The sequence below is a fragment of the Geotrypetes seraphini genome, chromosome 6, assembly GCF_902459505.1.
Source record: "Geotrypetes seraphini chromosome 6, aGeoSer1.1, whole genome shotgun sequence".
NCBI classification, from domain to species: Eukaryota; Metazoa; Chordata; class Amphibia; order Gymnophiona; family Dermophiidae; genus Geotrypetes; species Geotrypetes seraphini.
This window is the reverse complement of record NC_047089.1, coordinates 209,139,132-209,157,300: the sequence shown is the minus strand read 5'-3', so window position 1 is coordinate 209,157,300 and position 18,169 is coordinate 209,139,132. Positions and strand designations below refer to the sequence as shown.

Here is an 18,169-nt window from a genome sequence, read left to right as displayed (position 1 = left end):
AGACGCGAGCACAGCGACTCAACAGAAACTAACTAAACAAGCCGCGGTGCAAGAGGGACAACGAGAATGCGTGAAGCAAGGGAGCAGTGCTTCTGGCTCCGCAGAAAACAGAGAACTGAGGACACGCATGCTCTAGGCAGGGTGGGAGGTGCTTGCGCGCATGCGCGGGCCAATCGCAAGCCTGAAGGTCTTCGAGCAAGTCTGCTTACGAAAACATCCGCTAGGGGGCTCCGTAGGTGACGTCACCCACATGTAGAGAATATGTTGCCTGCTTTTCCTGGGATAATGGAGTAAATCTAGGACAGCTAAGGATATCCATAGGCTGTGGTGCTTACACCAAAACATTTTTTCCTGGCCTCTCTCCAATATCACTCAGTACATGCACTCTTGCATTCAAAGAGGGAGCGCCGCATGGAAGTGGGGAGGAGAGATAGGGAGGAGCAGACGCTGGATGAAAGCGGGGAAGGGAGAAAGGGGAACAGGCTCTGAAGGGAAGTGGAAAGAGAGGAGGAGAGGAGAGAGGAACAGACACCGAAGTGATCTTCCTTCAAGGCCCCATGGGTATATTTTCATGTAGGCTTTTATGGGGTGCTCCAAATAAAATTTAATGAAGACTTCTGCAGAACATAGATTGCTTTGAGATAGTCTTCTTCCCCAAAATGTATAGCATTGATTTTAATACTGTTTCAGTAATATTACTACTACTACCTTTTATCACTCCCTCCTGCCTGATTCTTCTCTTTTTCCCAAAATTCCCCCATCCTTCCCAAAATTCCCCACCCTTATCCTTCCCTCTCCCTTTTCCCCCATTTCCCAATCATTCCTGGCCTAAATAGATCTGAGGCCATTGCGAAGGACCCCGTTTCCTCATATCAAGATTTATTATAAGTTTGTTATTCCCACATCAACCACTCTTGTGTTCACCTCTTTGTTGCATACACTCTTCCCAATCTTGTTTGCCACCTTTTTTCAGAATAGTTTTAGAGTAAGAAGTGCAGTCTTAAGACCCACCAGAACTCTGCATCTATTCCTTTTTTCTGCTAATAGGATCTGGTGTCATGAAGTATATGACTTTAAACCCAGAACAGATATGTTCTAAGGTAGCAAACTATCTTCTAGTTGACCTTAATCTCAAGTAATTCTTACCAAAACTTTTTCCTAAGTATCACTATGGGGCTCATAATAATAATAATAAAAACCCATCTAAAAACCGGCCTAAATCGGCATTTGGACAATCTAAAAGACAAGTCATCCAAGTGCCGATAATCAAAACGGGTTATAGATGTACCTGAAAACAACTTAGGCCTTTTCAGTGCTGCTGTACAACCAGAGCTAAAAGGGGCATTTTAGGAGGAGTGGTGAGGGTGGGATTTGGGCGGGACATGGGCTGATCTAAACTTAGTCGTACTGCAAGTATAACCGAAAGTTTAATGAGGCTGCCTGGACGGAAGCTGAATGTTGTCACTTAGGCCATGTAAAACCAGGTCTAAGTGGCAAAAAGGTATCCAAAGTGACCAGATAAGCACTGCAGACTCCCACACACTGCCCCAGTGATCACTGACCCCCACAACACCATAAGAATTGTAATAAAAATGTACATACCTGCCTCCAGAACATCAGCACCTGGCATAGGAAAGCCTAGTAGAGCAGCACAGAGGTGGCTTAAGTAGTGTGTGGGGTGGGCTAGTGAACCATAGAGAGGAGGACCCAGGCCCATAAGCCACTCTAACCACTGCATTTATGGTAGAACATGTGCGCTCCTCAAACCCTATTGTACTGCCATACAGGTGCCACCTGCAGCCATGAGGACTATTGGGGTTGTAGACAGGTGTGTCTAGTAGGTTTTGGGGGGCTCACCATGACCTATAAGGGAGTTGTAGTCAGATGTGTATATGACACTCTTTTTGTAAAGTTTGCAGCAGTGCCCTGTAAGGTGCCCCATTACTGTGTTGCCATGTCTGGGTGTCTAGTCCATCACTTTGCTGGCCCCTCCCACGTCGAAAAGGTCTTGTTCTAGTCATTTCTGACTTGGAAGAATTTTTGGACAAGAATGGACTTTAGACACTGCCGACATTGGGTGTATAGCGACTTAGACATTTCTTTTGATGATGACCCTCCACGTGATTAACTTAATCCCTCCAGTGATCATCTGATCAGTTTGGGTACCTTTTTGGTTCTTAAACGCTTCTAAAATAGGTCTAGCTCAGAACATCTAAGTTCTGTCTAGGACATCCTGCAAAAGATTTGATTATCACTGCAAAATGTCCAAGTCTAATCCAGTCCAGAACCCACCCAAAACGTCCCACAAAACATCTAAATTCTTTATTTTGATTATTGGCACTTGGACATTTTGCAGGGAAAAATGTCCAAGTGATGATTTTTGGACATTTTTGTGTTTTGAAAATGCCCCTAAAGCTTACTCAATAAGAACATATATGACTAAATGGGAGATTGATCTAGGTATCATATATATGATAAAAGAGTGGGGAAAGGCACTGAAATATCTTCTAAAAGTATCCATAGCCAGTGGCCTGATTGACAATAGTTACAAAATTTTAAATAGGTGGTATTATACACCTATGAAATTGAGGTAAATTTGTAAACATGGCATTGGAAAATGCTGGAGATAGTGTGATTCACGTGGGGATATGTACTATATCTGGTGGACATGCCCAAAGGTGTGGCTCTTTTGGGAAGCTGTGTGTTGCCTGGTAACATCTATAGCACAAATAGCATAGTCCAAGAAAGCTGAATATTGCGTTTGCACTTTAAGCTTGAGGGCATAAATCCAGAGAAGCATAAGCTGGTAATCAGCATATTTACAGCGAGCAAATTAATTTTGACAGCAGCCTGGAAACAATCAACACTACCAACCATGAATACGATATTACAGAAAATAAGACTTTGGGCCCAATATTCAGCACTATTTAGACAGCGAGAAATGGCCATCTAAATACCACATAGCTGGCTCTCTGCCAATATTCAGCTGAATATCCCAGTCTCTGGATTGGCCAGTCACCGCCAATATTCGGTGGCTCACTAGCTATGTTTGGCAGCCAAAGACAACTACCTAAAAGGCTGTTGAGACTTAGCTGACTAGCCACTGAATTTTGCCATACCTGGCTATGTCCTGACCAGCCAAAAATAGCCCAGAAGTTACAGGCTGGTGGCCACAGGAGATCATCGGTGATCTCCCATGGTCTGAATATAAGCCTGTTTGTGTATTAAATGACTAAACTCACCGCTTCATGACAACTGATAACTGTACAAAGCTACAGATTTATCAAAATACTAGATGTTTTGCTATGATTACTGCTAAGATCACTCCTTGATAGAGATTGGGTGGAAGAGGGTAGTAATGGGGGAGGTTAGGGGAATGTTGGGAGGTAATCTATGTTTGTTCTATTGTAAATTATGTTGTAAATTGATTTGCTTTCATTGTGTGATGAATACAGTTATTGAATAAAACATTTAAAAGGAAAATCTATATAATAAAACCGTAAGCGGCGCATGCGCAGTCTTATCAGCGTGCTTCCGTGATCCGTATGTCCGTGGCCGCCAAGACTGCAGCATGCCCCGCTCTTTCTACGGCCCCACGCGGCACTTCACTACATTTTCGCCAGAGCGGTTTGCCAAGATAGGGGAAGCTGAACAGCTCACTCCCGCCTCTGCTCGACTTCCTGTTCACAACCCCTCCCCCCCCCCCAAACAACCGCATAGGAAAAACTCACTCCCTGCTCTCCTGCCACGGCGTTTGCTTCCTCTACTCGGCACGGCGCTTTACCCGGCAGACATTGAATAAAAGGTTGCCTCCCCCTGCCGCTCTGAATACCTGACCGCCTAACTTTAAACCCGCGGCTGCAGCTGCTTTGAAGACCTGGCCTGGCCGCCTAACTTTAAAACCACGAGCTAAACAGGTATGTAGTTCTTCCTTTCACCTGAACTCGCCTGCTCCCAGTGGGCCAAGAGAGAGGGGGGAGTGGCTGCCGTGGTGATCTGGCCGACTCCCTGGTGACAGGAGCCGCGGCGGCACCTTTAAAGTGAAAAAATAACTGTGGCAAGGGAGCCGGCCAACTGGCAGTTCAAGTTGGAGCTTCAGTCTGGCCTGCTCCCTGCCGTATTGTAATTTTTAGTTGAAAGAAGCGGCGGTGGCTCCTCTCACGATCCCCGCCTGGGTCAGACTTCCGACGCAGGTGGGGATCATGAGAGGAGCCACCGCCGCGTCTTTCAAATAAAAAAATACAATATGGCAAGGCGGGCAGGGAGCAGGCCAGACCAAAGCTCCAACTTGAACTGCCAGTTGGCCGGCTCCCTTGCCACAGTTATTTTTTCACTTTAAAGGTGCCGCCGCGGCTCCTGTCACCAGGGAGTCGGCCAGATCACCACGGCAGCCACTCCCCCCTCTCTCTTGGCCCACTGGGAGCAGGCGAGTGAAGCCCGGTACTTCCGGGTAGCTAAGGGGCGGAGCGCGGCGCGTGCTCAGGGTCCGGGTGGAGAAGCCGGTGCTACAGCCGCTTGCACACATTAGCACTGGCTAACGCAACCCGGGTAAGGGAGGTCAAGTTTGGGAGGATCGCTCAGACTTGGGACTGGCGTTCACCTTCGCCCAGAGGTTTGTCGGCGGTGGGAGGGTCAGGAGCAGGCCAGATCGAGCAGAGCAACGGCACTAAAAGAAGGGGGAGGGGCCAAACGGAGCAGGCCAGATCGTGGTAAGAGAAGGGAAAGGGGGGTGGGGGAAAATGCTGCTACTGCTATACAGGGACTTGGAGGGGAAGGGAAATACCGCTGCTGCTTCTGCACAAGAAAGGGGGGGATAGGAGGGAAATGCTGTTGCTGCTGCATAGGTAAGTGGGATGGAAATGCTGCTGCACAGGAAAATGGGGGAAAATGACAGACAGACAGCGGGAGGGAGGGAGACAGAAAGAAAGAAAGACACAGGGGCAGGGAGAGGAACAGAAAGACAGACAGAGAAAGGGGGCCATGGAGAGAGAAAGAGAGTCAGCGGAAGGGAGACAGACAGACATGTATTCTAGCACCCGTTAATGTAACGGGCTTAATGACTAGTAATAAATAAAACACATGAGTGCTATTGCCAGACTTTGATCCAACAACAGTAGGTAAGGTGCTTCTCCCGCTGAAGTTATTTCTTTGGAAAAAAAAAACTAACAACACAGTAAAGGGCCTGTGCCAACCAACCCCCCCCCCCTCCCCAAAACAAAACCCAAATAACGTTTACTGTATTATGCCTCCATTATTGCAATTATGGGATTGATTGGTGTCCTGGGACTGGGTCTGGGTCCCCTCTGCCCTGTAAAAACTTCAGTGTACATTTCTTCCTTGGGTCTGTGCAAAAGGACTCAGTGCTGAAGTTAAATGTGTATATAACTAAACTGTGGTTTGGACTTCATTCTCAAGTTCTGAATGTTAAATAAATAGATTTAGTGAAAGGATGTAGAGCAGAGGGGAAAGATACACATGGGGCTAGACGTGCTTGGGGCCCCTTCCAGCCTTCAATGTTTTGGATTTTTTTCAATTTGTAAATGGAGCAAGAAAGAAAACAGAGAATTTGCAGGTGGAAGATTTGCATTTCTTGGTATTCTTGTGGATTAACACTCAATAACTAATTTCATTTAAAATGTTATGGATGACACAAAGCAGGAGTGAAATTTCTACATAGGGTATCTGACTATACACATTTATATACCTCCTAAAACCAAGTAGACAAGTATATTAGTATTAGATCCTTAATATGTGTCCAACTAGGAAAAAACTTGTATTGGAAACTTGTACTGAAATTACAGTATGGCAAATCTAGTGTACATTGTAACCTGTTAAATATATACCAGGTATGTTTAACCTGTAACCCGTTCTGAGCTCTTTGGGGACAATCAAAATAAATAAATAAATAAATAAATTTAAGGAGATGAGGGAAATCTAAATAAATATAAGGGGATGAAGGCAAATTATACTCCCTGGTGTCTGTTGCTAAAAGGTAAAGGGTAAGTCTTACATGTGTTCTGGCTCATTATATAAGATGTTCAAGGAATATGGTTTGTAATACAAGAATTCTTATATCCAACTGCCTGATGCAATTCTAAAGACCATTTGGGGCTTAAGTGATAAAAAAAGAAGATATACATTGATATAAATTAAAACTTGCATAAGATCGTGAAAACAAAATTTCCAGTTTCTTAAGGGAGAAGAGGAGGTATCCTGACACCCTGTATCTGGGAATAGGGGTCAGATAGGCATTCCATGAAGATGACGAGATGAGATGTGTGTGCTTCACTCAGAGTCAATTTGATAAGCCATATAGCAATGTTACTTACCGTAACAGTTGTTATCCAGGGACAGCAGGCAGCTATTCTCACATCCCACCCACCTCCCCTGGGTTGGCTTCTCTGCTAGATACCTGAACTGAGGAGACACGCCCGGAGCATCGGGCGGGAAGGCACTGGCGCATGCGCGGTGCGGGCATCTCGAAACTTCTGAGTTTCTTCAAGCAAGACATGCTTGCAAGATGTCCGTATCGGGGCTCTGTCTGATGACATCACCCACTAGTGAGAATACCTGCCTGCTTGTCCTGGGATAAGTTATAATTATGCTGAGCTTCATACACAATGTACTAAGATAATATTTTACTCCCTAAGGAGTAAATTACTGTAATGACATGCATGCAAATTATTGCAGCATTAAAATATGTGCACAAACAGGAAAATATGCATATACCATTATAAAAATATATTGCAGTTTTCTGCACCAAGCTGACATCTTTTTTTAATCTACCATTGTCTTTAATAATTAATACTGAAGAGACCCCCTCCTTAACAAAGCCGTGCTAGCGTTTTTAGCACTGGTTGCAGTGGTAACAGCTAGGACACCCATAGGAATTATATGAGCTTTGGAGCTGTTACCACAGCGGCCGCACTAAAAACCCTAGCGCAGCTTTATAAAGGAGGGGGAGAGTGTTTCATTTCCTATCAAGAAAATTCAATACTACTTCCTCACCCCCTCCCCTTAAGAAGCTATCAGTTCCAGATCAATGGGAGCTGAAAGAGATGGAGAACAACTGTGTGGGACTGGGAAAAGAAAGGCTGAGGGAAAGGGGGCTATGGTGGAGAGAACAGACATGAAGGTGAGAAATGGCAGGAGAGAGTAAGACAAGAAGACAGTGAGATGAGAGACAAATATACTGAACATGGAGGAAAAAGAAATTATAATGACATGGGAGGAAAACTGGAAGAGAATACTTAAAAGAAGGGACAAAAAGAGAACAAGTAGATACATAGGACTGAATTTAAACTAGACATAAAGGTTGGAATTTTTTTATTTGTAAAGTTTTCTTTTACTAAGGCGCGCTAAATCGGCTAGTGTGTGAAGGCGGTGTAGATGGACTGGGAGTAGGATGGTAAACTATGACAATGAGTTGGGATAGGCAGGGGAACAAGAGAGACCGATGGGACTTGCAGTGGTACCCCTAGCATTTCTTTTACCCACAAGTCCTTCCTGTGTGTGCATCCCCTGCTGTGCTCTTTGTTTAAAGACAGCCCGATGAGTTGTGTTGGACTTCCTAATTTGTGCCGAATTGAGCACCCCCCAGTCATTTTGGAAAAGTTGGCTCTTATTCCTACTTTTCTAGATGCTGGATATGCTTCCGCCAAAGGGTTAATGGCATTTCCATCCTCCTTCAGCCCCCAAAGGGCACGTGCAGGGGGGGTGGGATTAGGAAAGGAGGGGCAAGGCTCACACTTTCCAAGAGCAAAACTTGCCTGTCCCAATTTAATTTCCAGCAGCCTTTTCGGGAAAGTGGCAGAGGAACAGAGTGGGGTGCAGGGGCGGTTGGGAATCCGCAACCGTCACGGTTTGTTGGCGGAAGCGGAAAGATCGTGAGGACCTTTTTCCTCCCATTGTAGAACTCGAAGCTGACAAGCCGCCTGATTTTATATTTGCTGTATACTGTATTAAATAAATTGAACTCCCGCTGGAACCTTTAAGAAGGGAAGTGGATCGTCTTAGCCCCTCGTTCGTCCCGTTCCCCAGAAGCAGATCCTTTTTCAGTTAAGCCCCCCTGTTTGAGGGAGAGGGAAATGCCTCGAGGGCTAGGACAAGCTCTCCCCGGGTCAGACCTTTCCGCGCGCCAGTAATAAGAAACGGCCTTTCCCGCCAACAGCTCTCCAAGCCCAACTGCCCTGGGTCAGAGACAGTTTCCGCTCATCTCCCGGCCCGATTTACCCATGTGGTGGTGTCGACTCCTGCTGCCCTGCTTGTGGCTCGCCGCCCTGGGGGAGTCGCGGCGGCAGAGCTCGAGCTGCCCCGAGCGCTGCGAGCCCGAGCGCTGCCCCCGCCTGCCGCTGCCCTGCCCCGCCGGAGAGGCGCCGGACCCTTGCGGCTGCTGCTCGGTGTGCGCGGCGGCGGAGGGCGAGGCGTGCGGGGGTGGCGGCCCCCGGGAGCCTCCCGCCTGCGGCGAGGGTCTGCGCTGCTCGGGAGCGGGCGGGCGGCGGCGCGCTCCCGGCACGTGCGTCTGCGTTTCGGCCGAGCCCGTGTGCGGCAGCGACGGCCGCACCTACCGCAACCTGTGCCGGCTGAGAGCCGAGAAGCGCCGGCGGGGGCCCCCCGTCATCCACATCCAGAACGGGCCCTGCGACTCCGGTAAGGGTCTGTCCCATCTTTATGGCTCTGTCTTTCCTTTTTAAGTTTTATTCCTTTTATCCTTCAGTCATTCTCTTTCCTTCACCCTTTCCTTCCTAGTTTGCATTTGTTTCTGACCTTCTTTTAGGTACATTTAACGGATGTAGCGTGCTCTAACGATTAGTACCTGTTAAATACTGCACTAAGCAGCCTATTTTATACCTCTCCGGGCTTCTTAGTATTTTGCGTGCTAATCATTAGTGCTGTTTAGTAAAAGGACTCCTTTTTAGTTTTTTTCAGTTGGTTTTTTTTTCTGCGTGTTTTCTTTTTTTTTTTAATGCCTCTTTCCCCTTTACATTTTTCTTTTACTTATTCTTTGGTCATTATTTAAATGCCTTAGCTTTCTTGTTTCCTTTGCTCATTTTCTATGATTTCTTGCTTTTCTCTTCCCCCTTAATTTTCTTTACGCCTTCCTTGTTTTCCATCTTTCATTTTTTCCTTTTTCTTTCTTATTCCATTTTATATCATAATTTTCCATTTGCTGCCTTAATTTTTACTGTCTCTTTATATGTTTTATTAATTCATTTGCGTTTATTTAATTATAGAAAATGTTTTACAAGCTTGTACTAAAGCTGCAGCACACCTCTTGCATGTGGCTTACCCAGGTCTAAGACCACTTGTGCTGCAGTCAGAAAATGGGCAACTTTCCCATTTTCCTAATTCATAGCCAAGCACTAATTTCACCACTGGCCTGTGGCCATTAAAAAGAATTACCGCATGAGCCCTTACCGACACCTATTTTATGGGTGGTAAAGGTCCACGCTAATCACATACTGATTAGAGCTTTCATGCTTACTTTCAACCCCAAACACACCCCCTTAGACAAAATTAAGAAAACTTATTTTAGTGTGTGGTATACTTGTGCAGATAAGCAAATTTACCATTGGACAACAGCACATGTCCTCTACCACCTATAAAACAGTAAGCAGGTGCTAGCGCTTACCACAATTTAATAAAATGACCCCCTTAAGGAAGCATGTCACATATAGTAAAGTGAGAAAAAGCTGAAAGGGTTCTCATAGAAATTGTGTATTGTGGTAGAGAATGACACGGGGACAAATTTGTCCCCATTCCCGCAAGAACTCAATTTCCTCATCCCGTCCCTGTGAGTTTTGCTGCTGTCGCTGGCCCTGCCCCCATTCCAGTAAGCTCTGCCTTAATCGCATAAGCCTCAAACACTTATAATTTTAAAGTGTTTGAGGCTTGTGCAGATGAGGACGGAGCTTGCAGGAATGAGGCGGGGACGGGACAGGAAAATGAGTTCTCGCGGGGACGGGGAAAAATTTGTCCCCATGTCATTCTCTATATTGTGGCAGTAGTCGGCAGTAAAAATCCTACAATGACACATTCACCAAAGCTGAGTTATTAAGAAGACCAATGTGCACTCAGTAATTGCTCTGGTGAACTTGTGGGCACTATTACATTTATTTCAAAGAGAGGCATTGGAATGGGGACAATTAGAGCAAAAGACAATACTCATTCCCACCTCGTATATACACATGAAGGGAACATTACTTACCATGGAGGAGAGTGTGGCAAAGTGATTAGAGCTATAGCCTCTGCACCCAGAGGTTGTGGGTTCAAACCCTGTGCTCCTCCTTATGACCCTGATCAAGTCACTTAATCCTCCACTGCCCCAAGTACATTAGACAGATTGTGAGCCCATCTGGACAGAAAGGGAAAATGCTTGAAATATCTGTATGTAAATTGCTTTGAGTGTGGGTTGTATAACTGGAAAAATGTGGTATTCAAGTCCCAATCCCTATCCCCTATATACATGTCACACATACTTCACAGCACTACATACAAAGATTTATTACCTTCCACAAATCCACAGCAGAACTGTTCCCTGAAGATGCTGATCATACAAGTAGTCGTAAGGCTCCACCTTCATACCTAAGCATACAATAGCATCTCTCACATCTTTTTGTGCTCTTCATGTTGTTTTTTTCCTTCCCCTCTCTTTGATTGATTATTATATAATTCATTTAGTTTCTCCCTTTCCCTATTCCCCTATTTATTTTTCTTTGGTGGATTTTATATTTCATTCTTCCTGCCCTCATGTTAATTCCCTTAGGCCCCGATTCTGTAAACTGTGTCTAGTTTTAGGCGTGCTTTAGACGTCCACTTGACGCAAGATGCAATTGGCGTTACTTAGGATTTGGATAGGCGTCCGATACCCGTACTCAAAAATCAACTTTTTTCTGATATAGACGCCAGATATACGTCCCTATGATGTTAGTTACATATATAAAAATGTGTTTTTTACTGATTTGTTATCATTATTTCAGGATTGTAACCTTTAACATAATAAACCCAAATTATACCATCATTAAAAGGATAATAAAAACACAGTATACCATGTTTAAAAGGATATTTATAATATATTAGTTTCAGTGGGAGTTGATCTGGAAACATCAGTGTGCATTTTGAAAAAAATGTGACATGCTTACACGCTAACTTTCACTCTAATCCGCTGTGCTAGACAATGAGCCATACAATAATAGCAATTCCTATTTGTCTAGTCTTATAGCCCGTTACATTAACGGGTGCTAGAATATATGTGTGTGTTGTCTGTCTTTATTTCTTTCTCTCTCTCTCTCCTTAGCCGCTTTCTGTATTTCTGTCTTTCTTTCTGTCTTTCTTTTTCCTTGGCTGTCCACTACCATCCCACACCCCTCCTGACACGACTCCCGCTGTATTTCTTTCTGTCTGTCTCTGTCCCTGGCCCCCTTTGTTTGTCTTTCTGTATATGTCCCTGGCCCTGTGTCTTTCTTCTTTTCTTTCTGTCTCCCTTCCTCCCTCTGTCTGTCTGTCAAAAGCAGCATTCCCTCCCCCTTTATTTCCCTCCCCCCACACCAGTTCCCTGTGCATCTGCCCCTGTGTCTTTCTTCTTGTCTTTCTGTCTCCCTTCCTCCCTCTGTCTGTCTGTGCAAAGCAGCATTCCCTCCCCCTTCCATTTCCCTCCCCCCACACCAGTTCCCTGTACAGCAGCATTAGCGTTTCCTCTAACCTCTTTCCCTTCCCAAAGTGGCGACTACAAACGCGGGTCCGAGTCATTTTCCGCCGCCCCCCCCCCCCTTCCGTTCCCACGGGCCCGACTGGCGATTTAAGCAGCATGTGCATCAGTGTTTACACGCTGCTTTGGGTCCTTCTACTGCCCTGATTTACTCAGGCACGTCCGGAGCAAATCAGGGCAGTAGAAGGGCCCGAAGCAGCGTGTGAAGACTGATGCATACGCTGCTTAAATCGCCAGTCGTGCCCGCGGGAACGGAAGGGGGGGGCGGCGGCAAATGACTCGGGTCCCGGGCAGTGGAAAGTTGCTGGGCTCCGCAGGCCTCCCCACCCCACCATCCTAACGTCAAACTGATACCTGAGGCCGGCCACCACCACCACCACTTCCGCAGCTTGCTCGCGCTTCGGCTGGTAGGTGGAGAGCAGGGAAGCTTTTGTGATGTGCGAACACGCAGCAGCAGGACGGACCAGAAGCCGCGCATGCGCACTTCCTATGTGTCGCTACAGCTCACGGAAAAGCAGCACACACTTAGGAACTGCGCATGCGCGGCCTAGCATTTTATTATATTAGATTATACTGCTCCTTATAGGTAGTGAATGGCAGTTAATTCTGCTAAGAGACAGAACAAGGTAGATCTCACTGCCCTGTTATATCCTTTGTCTTCATTATTTCAGAATTGTATACTTCAACAGTATAAAAACAAAAAAAAGTCACAAAGTATGCCATGTTTAAAAGAATAAGTATAAGATTACTTTTTGACTGAAAGGCAGTTGAACTGGAAATATCAGCGTAGAAGGGTGGAAGCTTCACTCCTATGCTACACAAAAACTTGTTTAGTAATGGTAAAATTAGCTCCTATAAGAAGTGTAAAATATAGGAGTTTGAGCATTGTATAGGCTTTAGATATACGTGATTTAAGCTCCTGAAAGGCTTTAGCAGGATACATGCTATTTAGGCAGCCTAGGTCATCCAATGAGCTTTCTCTGGACATCCCATAGACATTATTTGAGAGATGTTTTTAGACGTTTCCAAAGTGATTCCTTGCTCTAAATGACACACTCTTTCTCATTAAACAGTGCTACAATCAGCTCATTCTTCAAAACAAAGAGAAAGCCCATAACTTCATTTGGCCAAGCTTTAAAACAGAATAAAACACAGAATAGACCTGAATGTGGCTTCTAGTTCATTGCCAAGGGAGGTGTGCAGCTGCATAATGCTGACCTCATTGTGAGATCATCAAGGTGCACCTGCAAGGGCCAATGCCACAAGTAAAAGACAGGCCGGGAATTGAACTCGCAACCTCTGCAAGATCAGCACAGAATTTTTACTCATTGAGTTACACCATCTTCCACTTCAGTTTCTCTGACTCCCCTGTCATATCATAGTTTAGTAATGTGCTAAGGTATCATCTGCTTAGCTATCATATCACAGTTAACTGAGACAAAAGACTGGTAGCTCAATGGCTTAAAGCACTGCTTTCATTGTCTCAAAAGCCAGAATCTCAAGTATGGTTCAATAAATATGACATGGAGTCAAATACTGCTGTTTTTATCAAATGCAAACTCCACTTTTGGAATAGATTGCATCTAGTATTGTTAATGTACTGTTTGAGATGAAAATTAGATTTGATTGGTCTGTAGCTTGTAATTTTTATTAAAATGAGAATTGTGTCAGCTGAAGCACATGAGGGAGTCGAACCCACAGCAGGCTCACACCCCAACCTTCATTCTAACCAATGTGCTACACAATAAGCCATAAAATCATAGCAATTCTAGTTTGATTATACTGTTCCGTTTAGGCGTTTGTTACTTTTAAGCGTGCTTGCTGCTCCTTAGCGGAGCACCCGAAGCACGCTGAAATGGCTGCAGTTAAGCATATCTTAAGCTGTCAGGGTAGGAAACTTCTCCCCTGACTGAAAGAAGCCATTTCTGGCTCACCAAGTTAAGGCACCTTGTTGCACCTTATTCATCTTTTCCAGCTCTCGTATAATCTCATTTTCTCAAATATTATGCTGGTTGCAGGCTGTGAGGCAGGAGACATGCCAGCTACCCTGTTTGCCATCCTGCTTCTCTCCTTTGCAGCCCCGTAAGGGCCTCCCCGCTTCTCTCCTTTGCAGCCTGGGCATCATGGAACACTACATAAGACAAAGGTCAATGTGACGAAGTAGCTGAAGTGGTGCTTATTAAGGAAACACTAATGCCCGGCTGCTACTCAATGTAAATAAGCACAAGATGAAAAATGGTTTATGATTTTTATTGTAGAACATCTAGAAAAGACATGTCAAACTCTGGCCCGTGGACCAAATCTGGCTTGTGGTGTGTTAAAAATTGGCCCACCAAACATTTTAAATTTCATAGCAAATCTGGCCCGCCAGCACAAGCCACTGCCGCTGTTCTTCACTCGCGGCTGCCTTCACCTGGTCTCCTCTTCAAAGCAGCCTGTTGGGGATCGCCGGCCAGTGGAGCGAACCTTGCAGGCCACTGTCCACCTCGGTAGCATGTTCCCTCTGATGCAATCCCGTATGTCAGAGGAGGGGCGGGATCGTGTCGGAGGGAACGTGCTACGGAGGTGGACAGCGGCCTGCGAGGTTCGCTACAGCTGGCCAGTGATCCTCAGCAGGCTGCTTTGAAGAGGAGACCAGGTGAAGGCAGACGCGAGTGAAGAGCAGCAGCGGTTCGTGCCGCCGGGCCAGAGGAGACCAGGAAGCCGGGATGGAGGGAGGGTAGGAACGGCGGGCCAAATCTGAAGGTGAGACTGGGAAGAAGAAGGGGGGAAAACATACAGGCCTTTGGGACAGGGGCAGGCCCTGGTGTAGAAGTACCTGGCAGGAGAGAAGAAGGGGTCCAGATGTGCATATGCCAGACTGAGTGGAGTGGAGGGTGGGGTGGGGAAGAAATAAAACAGAGTAGAGGGAGAGAGGGAAGGAACAGAAAGAGAGAGAAGTTGGACACAAGGGATGGTGTGGAGGGGGGATAGAGATACTGAATAGGAGGGTAGTTGGGAAGAGAAACGGAGAGGTGGTAGGGAAGGAGGGAGAGATGCTGGATGAAAGAGTAGTTGAGAAAAGGACAGATGGTGGATTTGGGGTGGTGGGGTCCATTGCTGCACATATGGACACAAAAAAAGGAAAGATGCCAGACCTCTTCGGGAGGGAAGGGAAATGGAAGGGGAGGATAGAGATGGAAGATGGATAGTTAAAATGGAGAAAGAAGAAAACGACAAATGGACAGGAGACAGAGCCTGGGACCAACAAAAGGTAGAAAAAATAATTTTATTTTCTGTTTTGTGATTACAATATTTATTTTGTTTACACCACAGAGCTGGTGTGAGGTTGGAGAAGTTGTAACCCTATACTTCTACTAAGACTAAGCTTTAGTCACTTGGGGTCCTTTTATTAAGGTGCGCATTTAGCGCACACTAAATCAGTTAGAATACCTTAATTAACCCCTAATTATCTTAATTAAAAATTTGGCCCGCGGCTTAGCCTTTTTTAAGATTTTGGCCCCTTAAGTGATTGAGTTTGACACCTCTGATCTAGAATCATTGCACAGTCTAGGAAAGCAGCATGCAAGTGTAATATCAGCTAACTGCAGTTCGATGAGATGGATGATAGGTATGCAAAATAAGCCACTCCTAGGTCCAAGTTGTTACTGTGGCAGAATTGTTAAGGTTCCATAAACTGCTTCGGGTAGAAGAAGGCAAGCTGTAGGAAAAGGAAGATGGATTGAGACAAATTAAAAGTTTATTGGTGAGTTTTAGGCTCTCATTTACAAAGGTGCACTAAATCAATGCATGCGCTAACTGCTAACGTGTCCCTAGGACAATATGCAAGCGTTAACATTTAGCACATGCTAATGGCGCCCTAAACGACAGCGCTTTAAGCATGTGGTAAATGTTAACGCGTGCATGTTATCCTTTGCACGCTTTAATAGTTAGCGCATGCGTTGATTTAGCGCACCTTTGTAAAAGAGCCTAAAACTCACCAATTTACTGTTCTCAAAAATTCATCAATAACTACACCCTTAAAAGTGTGAAACATGTTAATATTGTGAAAATGTATATAATTCATCAGAAGGGCAAAGAAAGGTTGCAGTACATCATTCTCACCTATTTCTCTTTTTGTATTTGAGCTTTGGCCAGGTGCAAGCTGGTGTGCTGAACCCAGTTTCAACAGACCTGCTCTGGCCTCTGCGGAAACACAAGGGGAGTCATTAGCCACTCTGGGAACCTGAAATCAGATGAAAAGGGGGAAAATGTTAGAGATCTGTGGCAAAAATAAAAAGCAGAAGTCTTGGGATAATATGTCACAGCACAGTCTCAGAATAACAGCTAGAATGAACAGAAGCACAAACACTGTTCCTTTTTTATAATAAGGATGCCTAACAATTATGACTCTAAAAAGAATTGCCTTTAGCTCTATGAGTAAAAGCACTGCTTTCATCTTCCCAACATCATATGTTCCACATGTTCATGTAACTTGCATATCCATTTTGCTGGCACCAAAGTTTCAAACAGCATGGGTGTTTTTCAGCCAACACACCTGGAACCAATTTTTATCATCACTAATTCTCAGACCTGCTAATGACCCTGTGGAATGGAGAGAGTTGTGGCAGATATCAGGGGGGACAAAAAGTTAATGGAGAATCACCATAAGCAATAACACAGAATGGGAGTCCAAAAGAAGAAATCAGTTCTGCCTGAGCTTTTATCTAATAAAGATACCTAAGTAGCTAGCAATATATCATTCTCACCTGGATTTGTTATCTGAGCTGCTAGCAAGGAGTTCCTTGCATAGGTGGAGCATAGTCACCTGGAGAGGATACAGGAGGTGCATTAACCTTGTGAGCTAGAAATTCTTTCTTTGTGGTAACTGTGATATCATTCCTAAGCAGATGATACATAGGCAGGTCAGTAAGCTATGATATGACAGGGTAGTCACATCCACCTATTTGGAAGCTGATGCAGCTCAATGTGTAAAAGCTGTGTGCTCCTCTTGCAGAGGTTGTGAGTTCAACTCCCAGCCCATCTTTTAATTGTGGCATTGTACTTTGCAGGTGCACCTTGATGATCTCACCATGAGGTCACCATTATGCAACTAGACACCTTAATTTGCAATGAACTAGAAGCCACATTCAGGTCTGTAATGTGTTTTATTCTATTTTAAACTTTGCCAAATGAAGTTATAGGCTTTTTTTTGCTTTGATGAATGAGCTGATTGGAGCAATGTTTAGTGAGAAAGAAAGTGTTATTTGGAGCAAGAAACCCTAAAGCTGTGATTTTCATGTGCTGTAATTAGCTAATAACATTGCTTCTTTAGCTAGCTTTAAATTCAATATGCTTGTATGGATGTGTCCTCTTTATGTGGTGGCTGGATCACTAAATAAAATCCCCGAAGTTCACTTTGGAAAGGTCCCAAATCTACTTAAATCCCATTCAGAGAAACATGTATCAAATAACATCTATCTGATGCCCAAAGCTCAAAGGATGACTTACATGGTTACCTAAATACCATCCATAGAACTCACATCTATCAGACTAACGTCTTTCTGAAGCCCAAACCATATCTATCTAAAATCCAAACAATGCTCAAACAGCTATTCCTTCTAGGAGCTAATTTTACAATTGCTATGCAGCTTCCTGTGTAGCACACAGGTTAAACTTCCACCCTTCTACACTGATGTTCCCAGTTCAACTCCCAGTCAGTATCTCTCACTGAAAGAAAAATATTATAAATATCCTTTTGAAGATTGCATACTGTGATACTTTTTTTGTTTTTATTATGGTAAAGCTTACAATCGTGAAATAATGAAGAAAAAAATCAGAGAAAAACACATTTTTACATATAACTAAATACATTGCAGGGACGTCTATCCGGTGCCTAGCACAGAAAAAATTAGATCACGTCTATTATTGGGGATGCCTATATGGCGCGTAAATATAAAGCACACCTAAAGCACTTTGCAGAATCGGGGCCAGTAGGTTTACTGCGTATCAGAGTTCAGCTTTCGTCTTGCTCTTCACTTTGGACCCTTCGTGATTGGAAATTCAATTCCATAATACCAACAACTTGTTTACGACTGACTTTAGGACCCTTGAAAAAGGCTTGCCAGCTGAAACACGGCCCGTGTTGGGTCACAGTAGTCTTTTATATGTTTGATGTGGACTAATTTTACCATTGTTCGAAGATATCTTGAAGAAATAAAGGAAAGTCAAGAACATTGTGTTTCTCCACAGCTTGTTTTCTTTTGGATTCCACAAAATAGGAGTCATAATTGAGAAACTGGAATCACAATTAATATCTGTTGAAAGGAAGGCATGGATAACAAATGTTGGCGAGAGGAACGAAGATTCCTATTGGATGAATAGGTGGTCAGAAAACAAGACAAAAATAAGGGGAGCCTGGAGGACTGAATCTGGAAGGTGAGAACATTGTACTTGAATGGTATTCTGTAAGCTATCAGAAGC

At 44.6% G+C, this 18,169-nt stretch overlaps 1 protein-coding gene across 2 annotated transcripts in view; it reads left to right on the top strand.

Moving 5' to 3' along the window:
• Window positions 1–7,741: 7,741 nt before the first annotated feature.
• The window catches only part of HTRA4 (HtrA serine peptidase 4), a 64,844-nt gene continuing 54,416 nt past the window's right edge, over window positions 7,742–18,169 (top strand). Inside the window, exon 1 of one of the 2 annotated variants that reach the window (XM_033948841.1) lies at window positions 7,742–8,649. In XM_033948841.1, the coding sequence (XP_033804732.1) occupies window positions 8,235–8,649 (415 nt within the window). In that variant the 5' untranslated portion in view covers window positions 7,742–8,234. The remainder of the gene's footprint in view (window positions 8,650–18,169) is intronic. The other variant, XM_033948840.1, reaches the window with a different exon arrangement.